General features: G+C 44.4%; 1 protein-coding gene across 2 annotated transcripts in view; it reads right to left on the bottom strand.

Annotated features, from left to right (window-relative positions):
• Positions 1-18,168, bottom strand: part of OCA2 (OCA2 melanosomal transmembrane protein) — a 1,149,362-nt gene that overhangs the window by 855,065 nt on the left and 276,129 nt on the right. For both annotated transcript variants that reach the window (XM_078656175.1, XM_078656174.1), the window contains one exon: positions 12,208-12,306. In XM_078656175.1, the coding sequence (XP_078512301.1) occupies positions 12,208-12,306 (99 nt within the window). The remainder of the gene's footprint in view (positions 1-12,207; positions 12,307-18,168) is intronic.

The raw sequence follows: 18,168 nt of genomic DNA, 5'->3' as shown, positions 1-18,168 counted from the left end.
GCGAGTTTCACGATGAATAATCAGTATGAGCGGCACCACGAGGTGCAGCAGAGGTTGCAGCTCCTCAAGTTGATTTTGCTGCTGCTCAAGTGGATTTTCTACTCTAGCAACAGGCTTCTGACCAAGAATAATCACGACTGCCAGTGCAAGTAAAATCTCACAGGATTTCCAACTAGTGACTGGAAATCTCACTCGCCAACTTACCGTCCTGGAGCCTTGTACACGAAAAAAATTCTGCAACTCGTCTATTGGAAGAATTTGGCTGGAACTCTGCATTACAAGAGTAATGTGGAGTCTCCAAATTCCACCAATACCACAGCGAAACAGAACATTCCAACTATCCTTATTCAGAATGACCAAGCAATACTGCAAACAACTAACAGAAATGGGGAACCAGCTAAGAGTAAGTGGAAAAAGATACTTTCAAAGCCGCCCAGAAAAAAAACCACCAGCTAATCCAAGAAACTTAGAGGAAGACCATAGTAGAACTGATAAAAGGCAGCTCCAACAGCAGCAATTAATCCTCACAATCATTAAGGATTTCACCAGCCCCACAGCTACCTCCAGCAACAATAACACAACCCAAGATCTATATTAGGAGCTTTCAAACTTCTTTTGCAGCAAGATTGTTGGACTTGGACCTCTCTACAGGGTCACCCCCAAACCTTTTGCCTTCGACCTTCCTGTTTTGTTGATTTGGCCTTAGCACTCTGTGCACTTTACCACTGCTAACCAATGCTGAAGTACTTGTGCTCTCTCCTTTACACATGGAAAAACTGGTTTACAACCAATTGGCACATTTAACTTACTTTTAAGTCCTTAGTAAACTGGTACTATATGTATGCAGGGCATGTAAAATAAATGTTACAAGTGAACGTGCAAAAACAACAAGTGATGGACTGAATGTGGATCAATGTCACACACTCCCCCAGTCAAAAGATCTGGGCCCAAATCCATCGTTTTTTTGCACTCCACACCACCCTGGGTTAGACAATGGCGATATGCAAATCAGCTCTGACCCTGTTACCCCATGGGAACAGTCCAGTCCGAACTACAAAAGCCATGTCCTTCCCAGAACGGAATCAAGCATCCGAGGACCGGACTCGAGGTAACACCTCTCTTCAGCCCGGCTAGCTTGACTCCAAGTGGTGTGGAGTGCCTGGGACCCACGTCTGGGCATCCCCAGCGCACTTAGGGCGGCAATTGCAAAAACAACAAGTGATGGACTGAATGTGGATCAATGTCACACACTCCCCCAGTCAAAAGATCTGGGCCCAAATCCATCGTTTTTTTGCACTCCACACCACCCTGGGTTAGACAATGGCGATATGCAAATCAGCTCTGACCCTGTTACCCCATGGGAACAGTCCAGTCCGAACTACAAAAGCCATGTCCTTCCAAGAACGGAATCAAGCATCCGAGGACCGGACCAGTTTCGAGGTAACACCTCTCTTCAGCCCGGCTAGCTTGACTCCAAGTGGTGTGGAGTGCCTGGGACCCACGTCTGGGCATCCCCAGCGCACTTAGGGCGGCAATTGCAAAAACAACAAGTGATGGACTGAATGTGGATCAATGTCACACACTCCCCCAGTCAAAAGATCTGGGCCCAAATCCATCGTTTTTTTGCACTCCACACCACCCTGGGTTAGACAATGGCGATATGCAAATCAGCTCTGACCCTGTTACCCCATGGGAACAGTCCAGTCCGAACTACAAAAGCCATGTCCTTCCCAGAACGGAATCAAGCATCCGAGGACCGGACCGGTTTCGAGGTAACACCTCTCTTCAGCCCGGCTAGCTTGACTCCAAGTGGTGTGGAGTGCCTGGGACCCACGTCTGGGCATCCCCAGCGCACTTAGGGCGGCAATTGCAAAAACAACAAGTGATGGACTGAATGTGGATCAATGTCACACTCCCCCAGTCAAAAGATCTGGGCCCAAATCCATCGTTTTTTTGCACTCCACACCACCCTGGGTTAGACAATGGCGATATGCAAATCAGCTCTGACCCTGTTACCCCATGGGAACAGTCCAGTCCGAACTACAAAAGCCATGTCCTTCCCAGAACGGAATCAAGCATCCGAGGACCGGACCGGTTTCGAGGTAACACCTCTCTTCAGCCCGGCTAGCTTGACTCCAAGTGGTGTGGAGTGCCTGGGACCCACGTCTGGGCATCCCCAGCGCACTTAGGGCGGCAATTGCAAAAACAACAAGTGATGGACTGAATGTGGATCAATGTCACACACTCCCCCAGTCAAAAGATCTGGGCCCAAATCCATCGTTTTTTTGCACTCCACACCACCCTGGGTTAGACAATGGCGATATGCAAATCAGCTCTGACCCTGTTACCCCATGGGAACAGTCCAGTCCGAACTACAAAAGCCATGTCCTTCCCAGAACGGAATCAAGCATCCGAGGACCGGATTCGAGGTAACACCTCTCTTCAGCCCGGCTAGCTTGACTCCAAGTGGTGTGGAGTGCCTGGGACCCACGTCTGGGCATCCCCAGCGCACTTAGGGCGGCAATTGCAAAAACAACAAGTGATGGACTGAATGTGGATCAATGTCACACACTCCCCCAGTCAAAAGATCTGGGCCCAAATCCATCGTTTTTTTGCACTCCACACCACCCTGGGTTAGACAATGGCGATATGCAAATCAGCTCTGACCCTGTTACCCCATGGGAACAGTCCAGTCCGAACTACAAAAGCCATGTCCTTCCCAGAACGGAATCAAGCATCCGAGGACCGGACCGGTTTCGAGGTAACACCTCTCTTCAGCCCGGCTAGCTTGACTCCAAGTGGTGTGGAGTGCCTGGGACCCACGTCTGGGCATCCCCAGCGCACTTAGGGCGGCAATTGCAAAAACAACAAGTGATGGACTGAATGTGGATCAATGTCACACACTCCCCCAGTCAAAAGATCTGGGCCCAAATCCATCGTTTTTTTGCACTCCACACCACCCTGGGTTAGACAATGGCGATATGCAAATCAGCTCTGACCCTGTTACCCCATGGGAACAGTCCAGTCCGAACTACAAAAGCCATGTCCTTCCCAGAACGGAATCAAGCATCCGAGGACCGGACCGGTTTCGAGGTAACACCTCTCTTCAGCCCGGCTAGCTTGACTCCAAGTGGTGTGGAGTGCCTGGGACCCACGTCTGGGCATCCCCAGCGCACTTAGGGCGGCAATTGCAAAAACAACAAGTGATGGACTGAATGTGGATCAATGTCACACACTCCCCCAGTCAAAAGATATGGGCCCAAATCCATCGTTTTTTTGCACTCCACACCACCCTGGGTTAGACAATGGCGATATGCAAATCTGCTCAGACGTGAGTCCCAGTTACTCCACACCACTGGAATCAAGCTAGCCGGGCTGAAGAGAGGTGTTACCTCGAAACCGGGCCGGTCCTCGGATGCTTGTTTACGTTCTGGGAAGGACATGGCTTTTGTAGTTCGGACTGGACTGTTCCCATGGGGCACAGGGTCAGCGCTGATTTGCATATCGCCATTGTCTAACCCAGGGTGGTGTGGAGTGGAAAAACGATGGATTTGGGCCCAGATCTTTGGACTGGGGTGAATGTGTGACATTGATCCACATTCTGTCCATCATTGTTGTGTTTGCAGTTACCGCTCTAAGTGTACTGGGGATGCTCAGACGTGAGTCCCAGTTACTCCACACCACTGGAATCAAGCTAGCCGGGCTGAAGAGAGGTGTTACCTCGAAACCGGGCCGGTCCTCGGATGCTTGTTTCCGTTCTGGGAAGGACATGGCTTTTGTAGTTAGGACTGGACTGTTCCCATGGGGCACAGGGTCAGCGCTGATTTGCATATCGCCATTGTCTAACCCAGGGTGGTGTGGAGTGGAAAAACGATGGATTTGGGCCCAGATCTTTGGACTGGGGTGAATGTGTGACATTGATCCACATTCTGTCCATCATTGTTGTGTTTGCAGTTACCGCTCTAAGTGTACTGGGGATGCTCAGACGTGAGTCCCAGTTACTCCACACCACTGGAATCAAGCTAGCCGGGCTGAAGAGAGGTGTTACCTCGAAACCGGGCCGGTCCTCGGATGCTTGTTTCCGTTCTGGGAAGGACATGGCTTTTGTAGTTCGGACTGGACTGTTCCCATGGGGCACAGGGTCAGCGCTGATTTGCATATCGCCATTGTCTAACCCAGGGTGGTGTGGAGTGGAAAAACGATGGATTTGGGCCCAGATCTTTGGACTGGGGTGAATGTGTGACATTGATCCACATTCTGTCCATCATTGTTGTGTTTGCAGTTACCGCACAAGTGAACGTGCAGCACTAATTGTGCCACCTACTTTAGTCTTTTTAAACATCGCAGGCCTACCACTGCAGCTTGTGTGTGGTTTTGAACTACCAATTTGAATTGGCAAAATAACCCCTTTGACAAGCCTAAAACTCCTTTTAATACATATAAATCACCCATAGGATAAGCCCTAAACAGCCCACAGGGCATAGTGCACTGTATTTGAAAAGTTGGCCATGTACTTTTAAGTGGTACATGACCTGGTAGCGAAAAATCCAAATAAGTTTTCCACTACTGTGATGCCTACCTCACCCATAGGATGACCTTGGATTCCCCTATTACATTTAATAAGTGATAACTTTTGGTTGGGAGCATAATGTTTGGTGTCTATGGAATTGTAGTTTAAAATCTTCTTTAATGGTAAAGTTGGATTTTGAGTCACAATTCCGAAACTGATACTTATAGAAATTTGGCATTTTCTTGTCCTATCAATTTGGTGACTGCAGCCTTTCTCCTGGGATACATGACTAGATGTAGTTGGCCTTTGTGTATTCCTCTCAGACAGCCACACAATGCAGGGACTGGGTGTGGTTAGAATGGGCCATTCAAGCAGGACTAGGGGCGGAGCTATGCGCAGCCCTACTTTTCTTTTTTAAGCGCACGAATACCTGGACTCGTCTTGGCACTGAGAGTCAAGAGGAAGCTGCAAGAGGGTCATTTGCTACCAAAGCACTGGTTAAATGAACACATTTTCAGGTTCATTCTGAATACCATTAGCGTGGATGCTAGTTTCAATTCCAGCGGCAAGCGATTCCAGAGAAGAGATGTAATTCTAAAAAAGCTTCTACCTCCCCAGGTTACACGTTTGAAAGGAGCAAACCTCAACAGGTTTGCTGAGCTAGACCGGAGATTTAAGTAAGCCATTGGAGAGGCTGATGTAAAGATTATTTCAATAGCCCTAACATGATAGGACTAAGGCTATGACCACCGATTTCAGTAAGCCAGCCAGAAGGAATTTGCCAATTTTCTTGACCATTCTAAGTCAATAAAAGGAGGAGGAGGTGATTAAGTTGATTTGTTCTTTAAATTTAGCGTATGGAGTATGATTGTGACAGGTCTTTGAATGGGTTATGACAGTAGGGGATGGTATTTGTTAAAATTCTGTGTTGAATTAGTCTATGTATAAACAAATGTACAAACAAGAATGAAAATGGTTACTAGTTCATAAAAAGCAAAGTCTTGCTTAAATAATTGTGAATTGTGAAATTGTGTAAATGTGTTTTTGGATAATATGTACACAAAAAGAATTAATTGTGAAACAAATATATCTACAAAAAAATTAATGAATAAAAGAACAAAATAATAATCAAAGAAATTGATGTGTTAAGACAACTTTTTGAATAATGCCCCAGTTTGAGGAGTTGTAGACAGACAAAGTTAAAGAAATAAAGGTTGGGTGTGAGCTTGCATTTGCAATATTATATATGGTACTTTCCCCATGCTCCCAGACCTAGTGAATAGGGGGTAGCCTTTCTTTGACATTACAAGTGGAGTAATGTACAGATTAAATATGGTTGGTTACAGAGAAGATCCTTGAGGAAATCCACAAGGCAAACAAAAAGTTCCGGAGTTAAAACTCCTCAATGATACTTGCGCTTTAAAGACCCTGCCTCAGCTCACACCCAAAGAACTTGACATTAGTGTATTGTGTCCACAGATAGACTACGGCCAGGGCATGGAGGTAGAACTTCCAGACACTTCTGTGGGGAAAGAACTCCAGAAGTTTCTTCCACTTCAAAGCTGGCATCACGAATAATAGAACCTTCGGACCTGCTCTTCAGTATACTCCTGACTCTATGGATACCACAGAAGTAAGCCTACCCTGCTGCCGGACCACTGTGCTGCTGCCCGACCACTGCGCTGCTGCCCTCCTGTTCTGAGCTACAGGGACACAACAAGCTCCAGAGAACTCCCTGAAACTGCTCAGCTCAACAGCTGCACTGCAATTAGACCCCGTTGAGCCCTACTGGCCTCATCAGGTCAGTTTCTGATCCCCAAGTGATGCTTCCTCAGGTCCTGGACTCTTGGCTAGCATCAGAGCACTTCTCCTGGCCTAACTGAAGGTTCGACCAAATCAGACGTAAAGCGGAACGAAGCCCCACAAAGCCTCGCTGTACAACTGCAAGCATCCTCAGAACTGACACAGAGCGATGCTAAGTTCTGCAAATCTTCATCACGTAGCTACCAGCCTCGTTGGAATATATGCCAAGCGACGCAAAGTCCCACAAAGCTTTGCTGCACAGCTCACTGGAACAGACACAGAGCGATGCAAACCCTCACTCCTTAGTTTCATCAGAACCAATGCGGACGGGAAACCTCACAAAGCAACGCCACACAAACTACGCACCACTGATATAAGGTACAATCCTTAGTGGGCCAAACATGGTCTGGTGCCTGGAGTACGCTATATCGCTGTCAGCATGAACTTGTGACTTTGTAGCGGTCCAGCATTACCAGATTATCTCAGCTGGCGCTTTGCGCCTTTTGGCACTACTTTTATTGAAATCTTTAAAATTGCACATCTCCAGTTCTACTGATTGAATTTTTAAAGTTTGGTCTCCAATACTTTATTAAATTATACTCTATTTTTCTAAATTGGTGTGGGATTTTTGTAAATTGTGTTTTTACTTTATTGCTATTTAAGTGCTGCATAAATACTTTACACATTGCCACCAAGTTGAGCCTGACCGCTTTTGTGCAAAGCTAGAAGAGGGTTAAGCTTAGGTTAATTTAGTGATGTTTTGTGGTTCACCATGACAAGGCTCCCAACTCCCCCAACCAACAACTCAATTTCTCACAAAGATCACAACCATATACAGCAATGTTGCTCCACAACCAGATTACTGACTCTCACCATGAGTTTCCCAGTGATGAACGAAGACAACACAATCACCACATGGGACACCACCAGCACAGGGAAAACCTGACCCCATCACACCTTCAACAAAGGAGCGATTCCCATCAGCAAGGCCCTCACACCCATCCTTAACTCCTTCATCAGTACAGCCTCTTTCCTAGACCCATGTAAACATGCAGCAGTCAACGCCTGCCTAAAGAAGCCCTCGTCAGGCGCCCAAACTCACCAACTATCAACCAATATCCCTCCTTCCTTAGCTAACCATGGTCCATGAAAAAACCATAAATGTGCACTTCTCCAATCACCTAGCTAATCACCAGCTTCTGGATGTCACACAATCAGGATTTAGACCCAACCACAGCTCGGAAACTGCCTTCACAGCAGCAACGGATGGCATCCAGATGATCCTCAATAAGGGAGGGGAGGGCACAGCCCTCACCCTACTACACCTATCAGCAGCCTTAAACATTGCATCCATTCCCATCCTTGGGTGAAACTGCACCTTCCTCACCGGAAGAACCCAAATTATCAACATGCCTCCCTACTCCTCTGAAGCACAGAAACTCCTCTGCAGAGTCCTGCAGGGTTCCTCTCTCACCCCAATGCTCTTGTACATGACTCCACTGGCCGACATCAATCAGACTCGCAAACATCCTAAAGTACACTGACAATATGCAACTGATACTGTTCCTCTCAGACAAAACTCCAACACCAGGAACAAGTTATTCGCATGCATGACCGAAGTGGCCATCTAGATTAAATCTAAATGCCTCAAAATGAACTCAAATAAGACCGAAGTGGGGGTCTTCTAGAAAAACTCCTTGCCTTGGGGCTCCACCTGGTGGCCCACCAACCTCTGACCCACCTCCATGCCAAGCTCCCAAGCAACAAACCTTTAGGCTCATTATAGACAACCAACTGGACAGGTCTGCCCAAAGTCCTGCTTCAACACCTTGAGAATGCTGAAGAAAATCTTCAAATAACTACCAGATAACATCAGGAAAACAGTCACCCAAGCCCTCATCACCAACAGACTAGACTGTAGAACACCCTGTAAGCAGGGATAACCAACCAGCTCGCAGGAAGACTTCAGACCATACAGAACACAGCAGCCAGGCTAGTCCTCAATCTCCCACGTGTAGCTCACATTACACCACACCTTAAGGAGCTCCACTGGCTGATGATACACAAATGTGTACATTTCCTACTCCTCGCCCACACCTACAGAGCACTCCAAAACACAGGCCCCGCCTACCTGAAAAGGTGCATTAATTTTTACCAACCTTCCAGACACCTCTGCTCTGCAGACTCTCACTAGAACACATACCCACATATACACAAGAGCAGGGGGCAACACCTTGTCATACAAGTATTCTTAAGCCTGGAAGACATCCCACAACACATCAGAGCCTCCTATCCTAGGTGCAAATAGGCTACAAAATCTTAGAAAAAGTGCATAATATTTTCCATAGCTTATCATATGCAATATGATCTAGACTATATAGTACCTATCACTTCCTTATCAGCTAGGAGTGTAGCTCTTTATTTAATATTCCCAATAATGTATCTATATTGGAGACATTTATATTTTGGAACTGAATTCCTTAACAAAATCAGGATAAATCTCGTACAGATGTGTCTGAAAGTGTATGTATCATACCACCTCAGTATCTGAAATAATTAGACATCACACCAATGTTTTTCACGCCACTAAGTAGGAAACATCTGCACTCCTGCTCAGAATAACATACCCATCCCATGGGATGACTAAAGACAGTCAGGCCATCATGTAGGGCATGCCAAAGAGGCATGAAGGGCTTTGGGAGTACCTTCAACAGAGAGGTACTGCTGGACTTACTGACTTCGTATTGATTAGGGGGAGAGATGTTTTGTAACTGATTGTTGTAGTGCAAGGTGTGTGTTTGGGGGGCTTTGAATGTTCAGAGATGGGAACACTAGCCCAGAGAGCGATTTGGTTTGACCTTAATGAAAGGCCGCTGCCAGTGAGTACCCTGACCAGAAAAACTCACAGGCTTTTGAGAACCACACAGCAGTGAAAGGGACTTAAACATACATAACCACATCTAGGGATTGGTATGGGGGGATTTCTTGGGTCTGAAGGCAGAAAAGTCAGTAACCTACAGAGAAGTATCCCTGTGATCTTGAACGTGAGGAAGTTTGTACAACCTTTTTGGAACAGTGGCAATCTAAAGGAATATGCCGATACCGTACCAAAGTGAGTTAGAAAGACACAATCCTGAAGACTCCTAACAATCTAGGTAGTAATACTGCAAATACTCAACTACCACATAACAGTAATTATACTGGTGAAGTAAATCATATTTGTATGAGGATCCTGCAGGGAAAGAAGTGATGTTTATCTGGAAAATACAAGAGCTGCTGTGATTGCAAATCAGGGCCTTATAGCCTCTCTCAGGTGCAGCACTCCGCAGTAGCCAAGAGTATGAGCAGGCTCCAACAAAACCGGTTAGTAAACAGACTGGGGGAAGATTTATACAGCGCACACTACCCAAAGCATCTTTTTAGCATCGGTCATCTAGAATCACCTTGATAAAGTGAGATTTTAATCCTTTCTTAAAGCATTCAAAGATCGTCAAACTTCACACCAAAGGAGTCCGTGGGATAAGCCATTGCACACAGGGAGCCCTCCCTCCTCTCAAGGTATACTTGCGGAATTACTTTGAGATGTTGGAGCTCCTGGTGTTCTAAAGGGAGCAATGGATATTTTGTTCTCTAGATGTTTGGGAGCAAAGCTATTGGTGTAGCTAAACAATGCATCCAAATCTAAGCAATTCTATCCACCATCAAGAAGTCAGTTGATTTGTGTACTTATCCGATATAGGTTTTCTTTTTCACACATTCTATCAATCAAGAAGACTGCCACATTCTGTGCTCTTTTAAGCCATTGGATTTGTCAGGCTGGGAGGCAAGCATATAAACTGCTATCCGTTGAGTCTCAAACTTTTACAACTCTCATTACCATGATCCTATGTGAGTGAGACAACCATAGCATAACACGGTTAACCTTGTTCAGTTGGTAAAACAACTAGAGGAAATTGATCATTTCTGAGCATGCAATTTCATTTCAGCCACTAGCCGAAAGCCTAGAATTTTCATCCATTTGGCCAACAAGATACATTGAGCAAATAACTTGGGAATGGAAGACATGTCAATTTAAAGTGATCAATCAGTACAAGTTCAGTTTTGGTGCCATTTTATTGTAGGGAAATATACTGCCTCTGATTCAAAATTTAGAAGCTGATATTGAAGGACATTCAAAAATCACTATCTTGTGCCATTTGATGTGTGTGTATCAATGGTACGACTCCACGCCTACTTGTGCATCTTTAAATATGTTAAATAAAGGAGCCAAAGAGATGCTGAGAATCACAGGCGACCATGGAAACCCCTATGGGACTAGACAGGTGGGGTAGGGCTTATGGGCAAATGAAAAGAATGAAGAGCACTCATTGGGGGTTTGATTGTAAATGGACTTGAACCACACTGAGTTCTTCTCCATATGGACATTGGAAGCAAGTCTGCTCAGAACAGGACAAATATCCTCCTTATCAAGTCCAGCATGACCAATATACAAGTCACACCATCCTATATATGACATCAGAAACTGACCTACTCCCATCCCGAATCACTATTCAAATGGCACATTCTACTAGCAAGAGCCTTTGTCATAAGAGGTTGCCTTTCTTAAGAGCTCCTGCTCACTTACCCGAGCCTGAAAACCTCTCCTCCTGTGAAGACGTTAGACTTGTCTTGTTGGACTGATTTTCATTCTAACACTTATCATGAAGCTAAAATATGACTGGTCCAAGCCTCAAACTCTACCTGACCGTGTTCACTTACAAATTGAACTCACCAGAGTTCTAGTTTACATTGTAGTCCAAGATGTTTACTTTTTTTTTAACTCCATACATGCAGGATGTGAATTGGAAAACAGTTTATTTTTATTTTTCTAGCCTTTGGTTTCTAGTTTACACTTGTTCTTTATTAAAATGTGGCTTAAGTCATTACGTTCAGTATAAATTCACAGTGTTTAACTTTTTTTTTTACCTTAAGTGCAGTTACATCGCTAAAGAATAATTATTCTGATTGGTAAATTTGTCACACAATCAGTCAAAAAGTAACTTCAAGGGAATTTGGATTTGTCATCAGGGTCACCCTGGCCAGTGGGTACAGAAAACTTTACAGCTCACAACAAGACATGCTTATTCCCAAATCCCATGTGTAAGAGAATATTTCCTTCATTCCTGATCCTGTAAATGAGGAAAGAGAATTCTTTCCTGGCAAATGACCATTGGAATAAGATGCTCACTTTTAACAATCATGCCTCAAAATAGATATATGAAAAACACTAAATGTGTTCCACTGCAGGTAACTTCTTAATAACACAATGGATAACTTCAACATAATACCTGTGCAGACCTGAATGCATTTTTTCACTTAAAATGAAGTGACTTCTAGCAACTAAACTTACCCTACCATGTTACATGGCTATTCAACAGAAACCAGTCCTACTAACTCACACAGTGCCAAAGCAGATCACACAATATAGGTTTCCTTGACACGGTTATCTAATGAAGAGCAGATATCATACAGTGGAACATAAGGTAAGCTGGAATCCCCTACATGGAGTATTTTTCCAGCTTCTGTTTGGATGCCCTAAACAGCAAATGCCAATCAGGGCTTTGCTGTCTCCCCAGGACATCCTGGGAACCCTTAAAAGTTAACTATTTTTTCGGGGGAACGGGGGGGGGGGGGGTAGAAGTGCCTCTGGTTAGAGAGCAATGTGCTCAAGGTCCCTCCCCTTTTCCCTACCCAAAGCCCTTCACGGCTTTCTCCTCTCACGATGAAAAGATTTTAGAAGTTGAGAGGTCTGACAAAGGAGAAAAAAAACAGAAAATGCCTAGGTGATGAATAATTTAACAAAGTGTGTTAGGTAGAAGTGAAAATAACTACTTGTTGGCTTGAAAGTGACTCACCCTCTATCCGCAAAAGCACATTTCAGCAGTGGCGACCTCTCTGTCGAGCAGCTATCTTTAGACTTCATGTTAAAGAACTTGGGCAGAGCAAAAGAGTACCTTATAAAAAGAAAAAACATTTGTATTATGGTCAATGCTATTTATTCACACTAAAACATTCTTCAAATTATTTGCAGAAATGTACAAGAATATTGATCAAGAACAAACCTACACTCTGTACTGCAGAGTTTATCAAACCTTTCATTGATACGATTGTTTTTTTTCTTTGGCAGTCCATGTTTGGCTGTTTTATTTTGACCTTCTCACACTTCTATTCAACATTACTAAGTTTATAATGACCTATTGAATGTTCTGGCTCTTCCTAAGTGCCTCCATCACAGCCGTCTGCAGAGCCCACTAGGGACATGGCCAAAGGTTTGAGGGCTTTCTTTATAGTGAAGCTTTTGATGACAGACATTCACATGTACTACTGGATGAAAACATATACATCTGAAGGTAGCCAGTTTCACAGGGAAATAAAATTCCATTTCACTATTTTTCTCAGTATTCCAATTTCTATAAGATTTTATCAGTCGTATTTTATTGCCAAATGAGTATACTCCTGTTCGTGCACAAAATCAAACAACTCAACTCAAGCAGCAACGACAATTTTTCTCAGGGTGAAGTCACAACCAAACCCTAAAGTAACCTGTGGGCATCCCTGGGAGCTTGGCACAGAGCAGTCGGGCTTAATTCAGAGGCAATGTGTAAAGTATTTCAGCAACACTTCAAACACTAACACCTCAAAAGGTTCCTACACCAGTTTAGAGAAAGAGTAATTTTTAATACATCAAATAAGACCAAAACAACAAAAAGCCAATCAGTTGAGACGGAGATATGCAGGTTTAAAGGTTTCAGCAAAAATAGCGCCAAAAAACACAAAGTGCCAACTGTGAATATCTGGTTGCGCTGGACAAGGACAATCACAAGTTCAGGCCTACCACGATGGAGCATGGGCCAGCTACCAGGACCCAGTTAGGGCTGATAAACAAAGTACCTTAAAACCTGGTTTGAGGATCATTGCGCAGGTCTGCATCAAAGTTGCGTCTTGCAGCGAAAACGATGCATCGGTTCAGAGATGTGGCAATGCTGAGGTGAAAGGTCCTGGATAGTCACTGAGGAGCCGGTCAATGAGGTCTTGAGATGCAAAGTCCCGGGTCAAGGATGAGTCGCACAGTGAGAGGGTCTGCTTCGATTAAGCCTAGCACAGCAGCAGTTCTGATGAGGAGACAGGCTGTGATGCAGAATTTTGCGATGATTCTGATCAACGGAGGAGCAACGATGCGTCGGTTGTGCTCAGGGTTGCGTACGTTCCGCTGAATCCAGAGGCCAGCAGAGCACCTTAGGCCCACTTCCAAGGGTACAGGACTGGGGTTTCACCACTTGGCAGGGAAGACTCACAGATTGCACAGCCCAGGTGCTGGGTCAAAGGTTGCTGGAGCCTTCTGTCCCTCAGGCTCAAGTCAGGAGGCCAGCCAATCATCCCTTGAAACACTTCAGAGTCCAAGATTCAATGGATGCAGAGCCAGTCCTTCTCACCCAGGCAGGAGGGCAGCAGGGCAGCAGGGCAGCAGGGCAGCAATCCAGCAGAGTAGCTGTCCTTTCAGCAGCACGGCAGTCCTCTTTCCTGGCAGAGTATCTACGGGTCCAGAAGTGTACTGATGTATTGGGGGTCTGAGATCCAACGGGTATGCCCAGTTGTGAATTTTAAGTGATGGAGAAGCTGCTAGAGATTTCACTTTGAAGCCCTCAGGCATCCTGCTTTCTCTGTCCTGGCTCTAGTCTAACTACAAATGGTTATGTAGCCTTTTGTGTGGAGGCAGGACAAAGCCTATTCCAGTGTAAGCAGGGCTATGCTCAGCTCTGCCCTCCAATCCTGCCAGATATGGCCAATTCAGGCACACGTAAGCATGCTATCGTGTGAGGCTGTCTAGGAGGAATACACAGAGGCCAACTGTCAGCTACACCCAGTCATGTGCACCAGAGACAGGCTACATGCACTAAAGGACTAAGACAAGAAAATGCCAACTTTCTAAAAGTGGCATTTTCAAAATTGTCATTTAAAATTCAACTTCACCATAAGTTAGGATTTTTCATTACAATTCAAAAAATACCAAACATGAAATGTTTACCTAGACCCATTTGAAAGTTGCAGCTTATTAAATGGACAAGGACAGTCACAAGTTCAGGCCTACCGCGATGGAGCATGGGCCAGCTACCAGGACCCAGTTAGGGCTGATAAACAAAGTACCTTAAAACCTGGTTTGAGGATCATTGCGCAGGTCTGCATCAAAGTTGCGTCTTGCAGCGAAAGCGATGCATCGGTTCAGAGATGTGGCAATGCTGCGGTGAAAGGTCCTGCATAGTCACTGAGGAGCCTGTCAATGAGGTCTTGAGATGCAAAGTCCCGGGTCAAGGATGAGTCGCACAGTGAGAGGGTCTGCTTCGATTAAGCGTAGCACAGCGGCAGTTCTGATGAGGAGACAGGCTGTGATGCAGAATTTTGCGATGATTCTGATCAATGGAGGAGCAACGATGCGTCGGTTGTGCTCAGGGTTGCGTACGTTCCGCTGAATCCAGAGGCCAGCAGAGCACCTTAGGCCCACTTCCAAGGGTACAGGACTGGGGTTTCACCACTTGGCAGGGAAGACTCACAGATTGCACAGCCCAGGTGCTGGGTCAAAGGTTGCTGGAGCCTTCTGTCCCTCAGGCTCAAGTCAGGAGGCCAGCCAATCATCCCTTGAAACACTTCGGAGTCCAAGATTCAATGGATGCAAAGCCAGTCCTTCTCACCCAGGCAGGAGGGCAGCAGGGCAGCAATCCAGCAGAGTAGCTGTCCTTTCAGCAGCACGGCAGTCCTCCTTCCTGGCAGAGTATCTACGGGCCAGAAGTGTACTGAAGTATTGGGGGTCTGAGATCCAACGGGTATGCCCAGTTGTGAATTTTAAGTGATGGAGAAGCTGCTAGAGATTTCACTTTGAAGCCCTCAGGCATCCTGCTTTCTCTGTCCTGGCTCTAGTCTAACTACAAATGGTTATGCAGCCCTTTGTGTGGAGGCAGGACACAGCCTATTCCAGTGTAAGCAGGGCTATGCTCAGCTCTGCCCTCCAATCCTGCCAGATATGGCCAATTCAGGCACACGTAAGCATGCTATCATGTGAGGCTGTCTAGGAGGAATACACAGTGGCCAACTGTCAGCTACACCCAGTCATGTGCACCAGAGACAGGCTACATGCGCTAGAGGTATAAGACAAAAAAATGCCAACTTTCTAAAAGTGGCATTTTCAAAATTGTCATTTAAAATTCAACTTCACCATGAGTTAGGATTTTTCATTACAATTCAAAAAACACCAAACATGAAATGGTCACCTACACCTATTTGAAAGTTGCAGCTTATTAAATGTAATAAGGTAACTCCAATGTCATCCTATGGGAGAGGTGGGCCTTTCAATAGTGAAAAATGAATTTAAGAGATTTTCACTACCAGGACATGCTAGTTTAAAACTACATGTCCCAATTTTAAATACACTGCACCCTGCACTATAGTCTGTCTAGGGTCTATCTTATGGGTGAGTTTTAAGCATTAAAAAGGAAGGTTTGGTCTGGCAAAAGGGTTAATGTGCCAGGTCAAAATGGCAGTTTTAAATTGCACAAAGGCTGCAATGGAAGACCTAAGACTGTCTAGGGGGCTACTTTAGTGAGTAGCACAATAGGTGTTACAAGCCCACTAGTAGCATTTAATTTAGAGGACCTTGGTACATGTACAACCACTATTCTAGGGACTTAAAAGTAAACTAAATGTGCCAATTTGGGTTACGCCAATATTACCATGTTTTAAGGAGTGAGCATAGCCACTTTGGCACTGATCAGCAGTGGTAAAGTCCTGTGGCTTGCAAAAATGAGATTAGCAAAAACAATGGAGAAGGAAGGCAAAACATTTGGGTGACAAACGGACAGGTCAATAAATGTACCTTTAAATATATTGTTCATGTCATTTCATTTAGTCTTTATTTCGATCAATGTAGATCATAAAAGTATACAGCAATTTAACACATAAGAAGCAATATTCAGTATAAGAAATATAAAAGCAGTACAATTGATCTGTTACAATGAATTTAAGAACAAAGTTTTAAAATCGTCAGATACAGTTCATTGTCCTATTAATAATTAAATGTAGCATTTACGAATAAGCCACATTGCAGTTAAAAATGTTGCCACTGCAAACACGATTGGAGGAGATAAATCTGTCTTTAGTATTCTATAGGCTGGGGAACAGTTCCTAAAGCCAAGGTTTTTAAGAAGTGGGACAAGCCAATAATTCCTGGGTCTATGGTAAGCTGTGCAAAAAAATATAATGTGCAAATCAGTTTCTCGCGGAAAAGGGCATGCTGGGCACTGTGATGTAGAATGGGATTTTGCCCAGCGGTCCGTAAATGCCCTAATAGGGAGAGATCCATAACGCCACTGCATAAATAATTTTCTAGTAAGGGCAGGGCTAATGCTATCAAGAACAGTCTGGTGAGTTTTAAGCATTAAAAAGGAAGGTTTGGTCTGGCAAAAGGGTTAATGTGCCAGGTCAAAATGGCAGTTTTAAATTGCACAAAGGCTGCAATGGAAGACCTAAGACTTTCTAGGGGGCTACTTTAGTGAGTAGCACAATAGGTGTTACAAGCCCACTAGTAGCATTTAATTTAGAGGACCTTGGTACATGTACAACCACTATTCTAGGGACTTAAAAGTAAACTAAATGTGCCAATTTGGGTTACGCCAATATTACCATGTTTTAAGGAGTGAGCATAGCCACTTTGGCACTGATCAGCAGTGGTAAAGTCCTGTGGCTTGCAAAAATGAGATTAGCAAAAACAATGGAGAAGGAAGGCAAAACATTTGGGTGACGATAAACGGACAGGTCGATAAATGTACCTTTAAATATATTGTTCATGTACTATAGAAAGATACAGGTGAAATAGAGATCAGTTCAGCTTCAAGAGCACAAAGTATGCCGTCAACAAGGAAATGGAAAAAAACGACCAAAAAATTAATACACTTCAAATTTAAAAATATTAAAACGCGACATGGCTCAAACTAAGCACTCCATAAAAAGAACTAGGATAAACTCAATCAACCATGTTCTGGAAATTTGGGATCATTACAGCAAAATCTTTAAGTAATGTAGGACAGCATCGTCTTGGTTTCCTTGCAAAGCATGAAAAAGAAGTACAATCTGAAGGATTCAAACAGAGCCCAATTTTACCCCTTAATTGAAGCAATCTAATCACTACAAACCTCAAGTGCATATTTCAAAAGTATAAACTTGGCACGCGACTGACTATTAAGACAGACTGAAAAACATCAACTCTCAAGTTTAATCATACATGCAGCGAATGAAGAAAAACTGGCAAAGTTAGCTTCTTTGAGAAATCTGGATGAGATTGTGGTTTTATAAAAAATAAAAGATATTGTGCATCGGAATTCAATCAGACTGCTATGCCTACAACTAAAAAATATATGGCCCTTAAATGACAGCAAGCAACTTTTTAACATGTATCCCAAAGTCCTATCAAAGAAATTTCTAAGATAGTCCAACCACTCGGTTTACTCATGGGTGGTTAGATCACTGAGTATTTTAACAGCAGCTGTGCTTTATCATATGATCTCCGCTTCTTTCATGGTTACATTAGAGAAAATTCTGGAAAAAGTTGATAGAGCTTCTTCTTGTGGACCCTTGGATTTAGAGTATGCTCCTCCTGCCTAATACTAAAAAGTTGGGACTTGAATTTTTTTCTAAAAATGTATGCTCTGAGAAGCCATGGAGGACTCCAAGTCAATCCACCAAGGGTGCATTGCAGGTGGGTTTGACTTTGCCGGAGCTCCCAATACATTCTTGTTCACAGCAGCAAATCAGATGCAGCGGATCTCAAG

This window comes from Lissotriton helveticus, chromosome 8, assembly GCF_964261635.1.
Source record: "Lissotriton helveticus chromosome 8, aLisHel1.1, whole genome shotgun sequence".
Lineage (NCBI taxonomy): Eukaryota > Metazoa > Chordata > Amphibia > Caudata > Salamandridae > Lissotriton > Lissotriton helveticus.
Note: the sequence above shows the minus strand (reverse complement) of the source record. Positions and strands in the feature narration are given on the sequence as shown.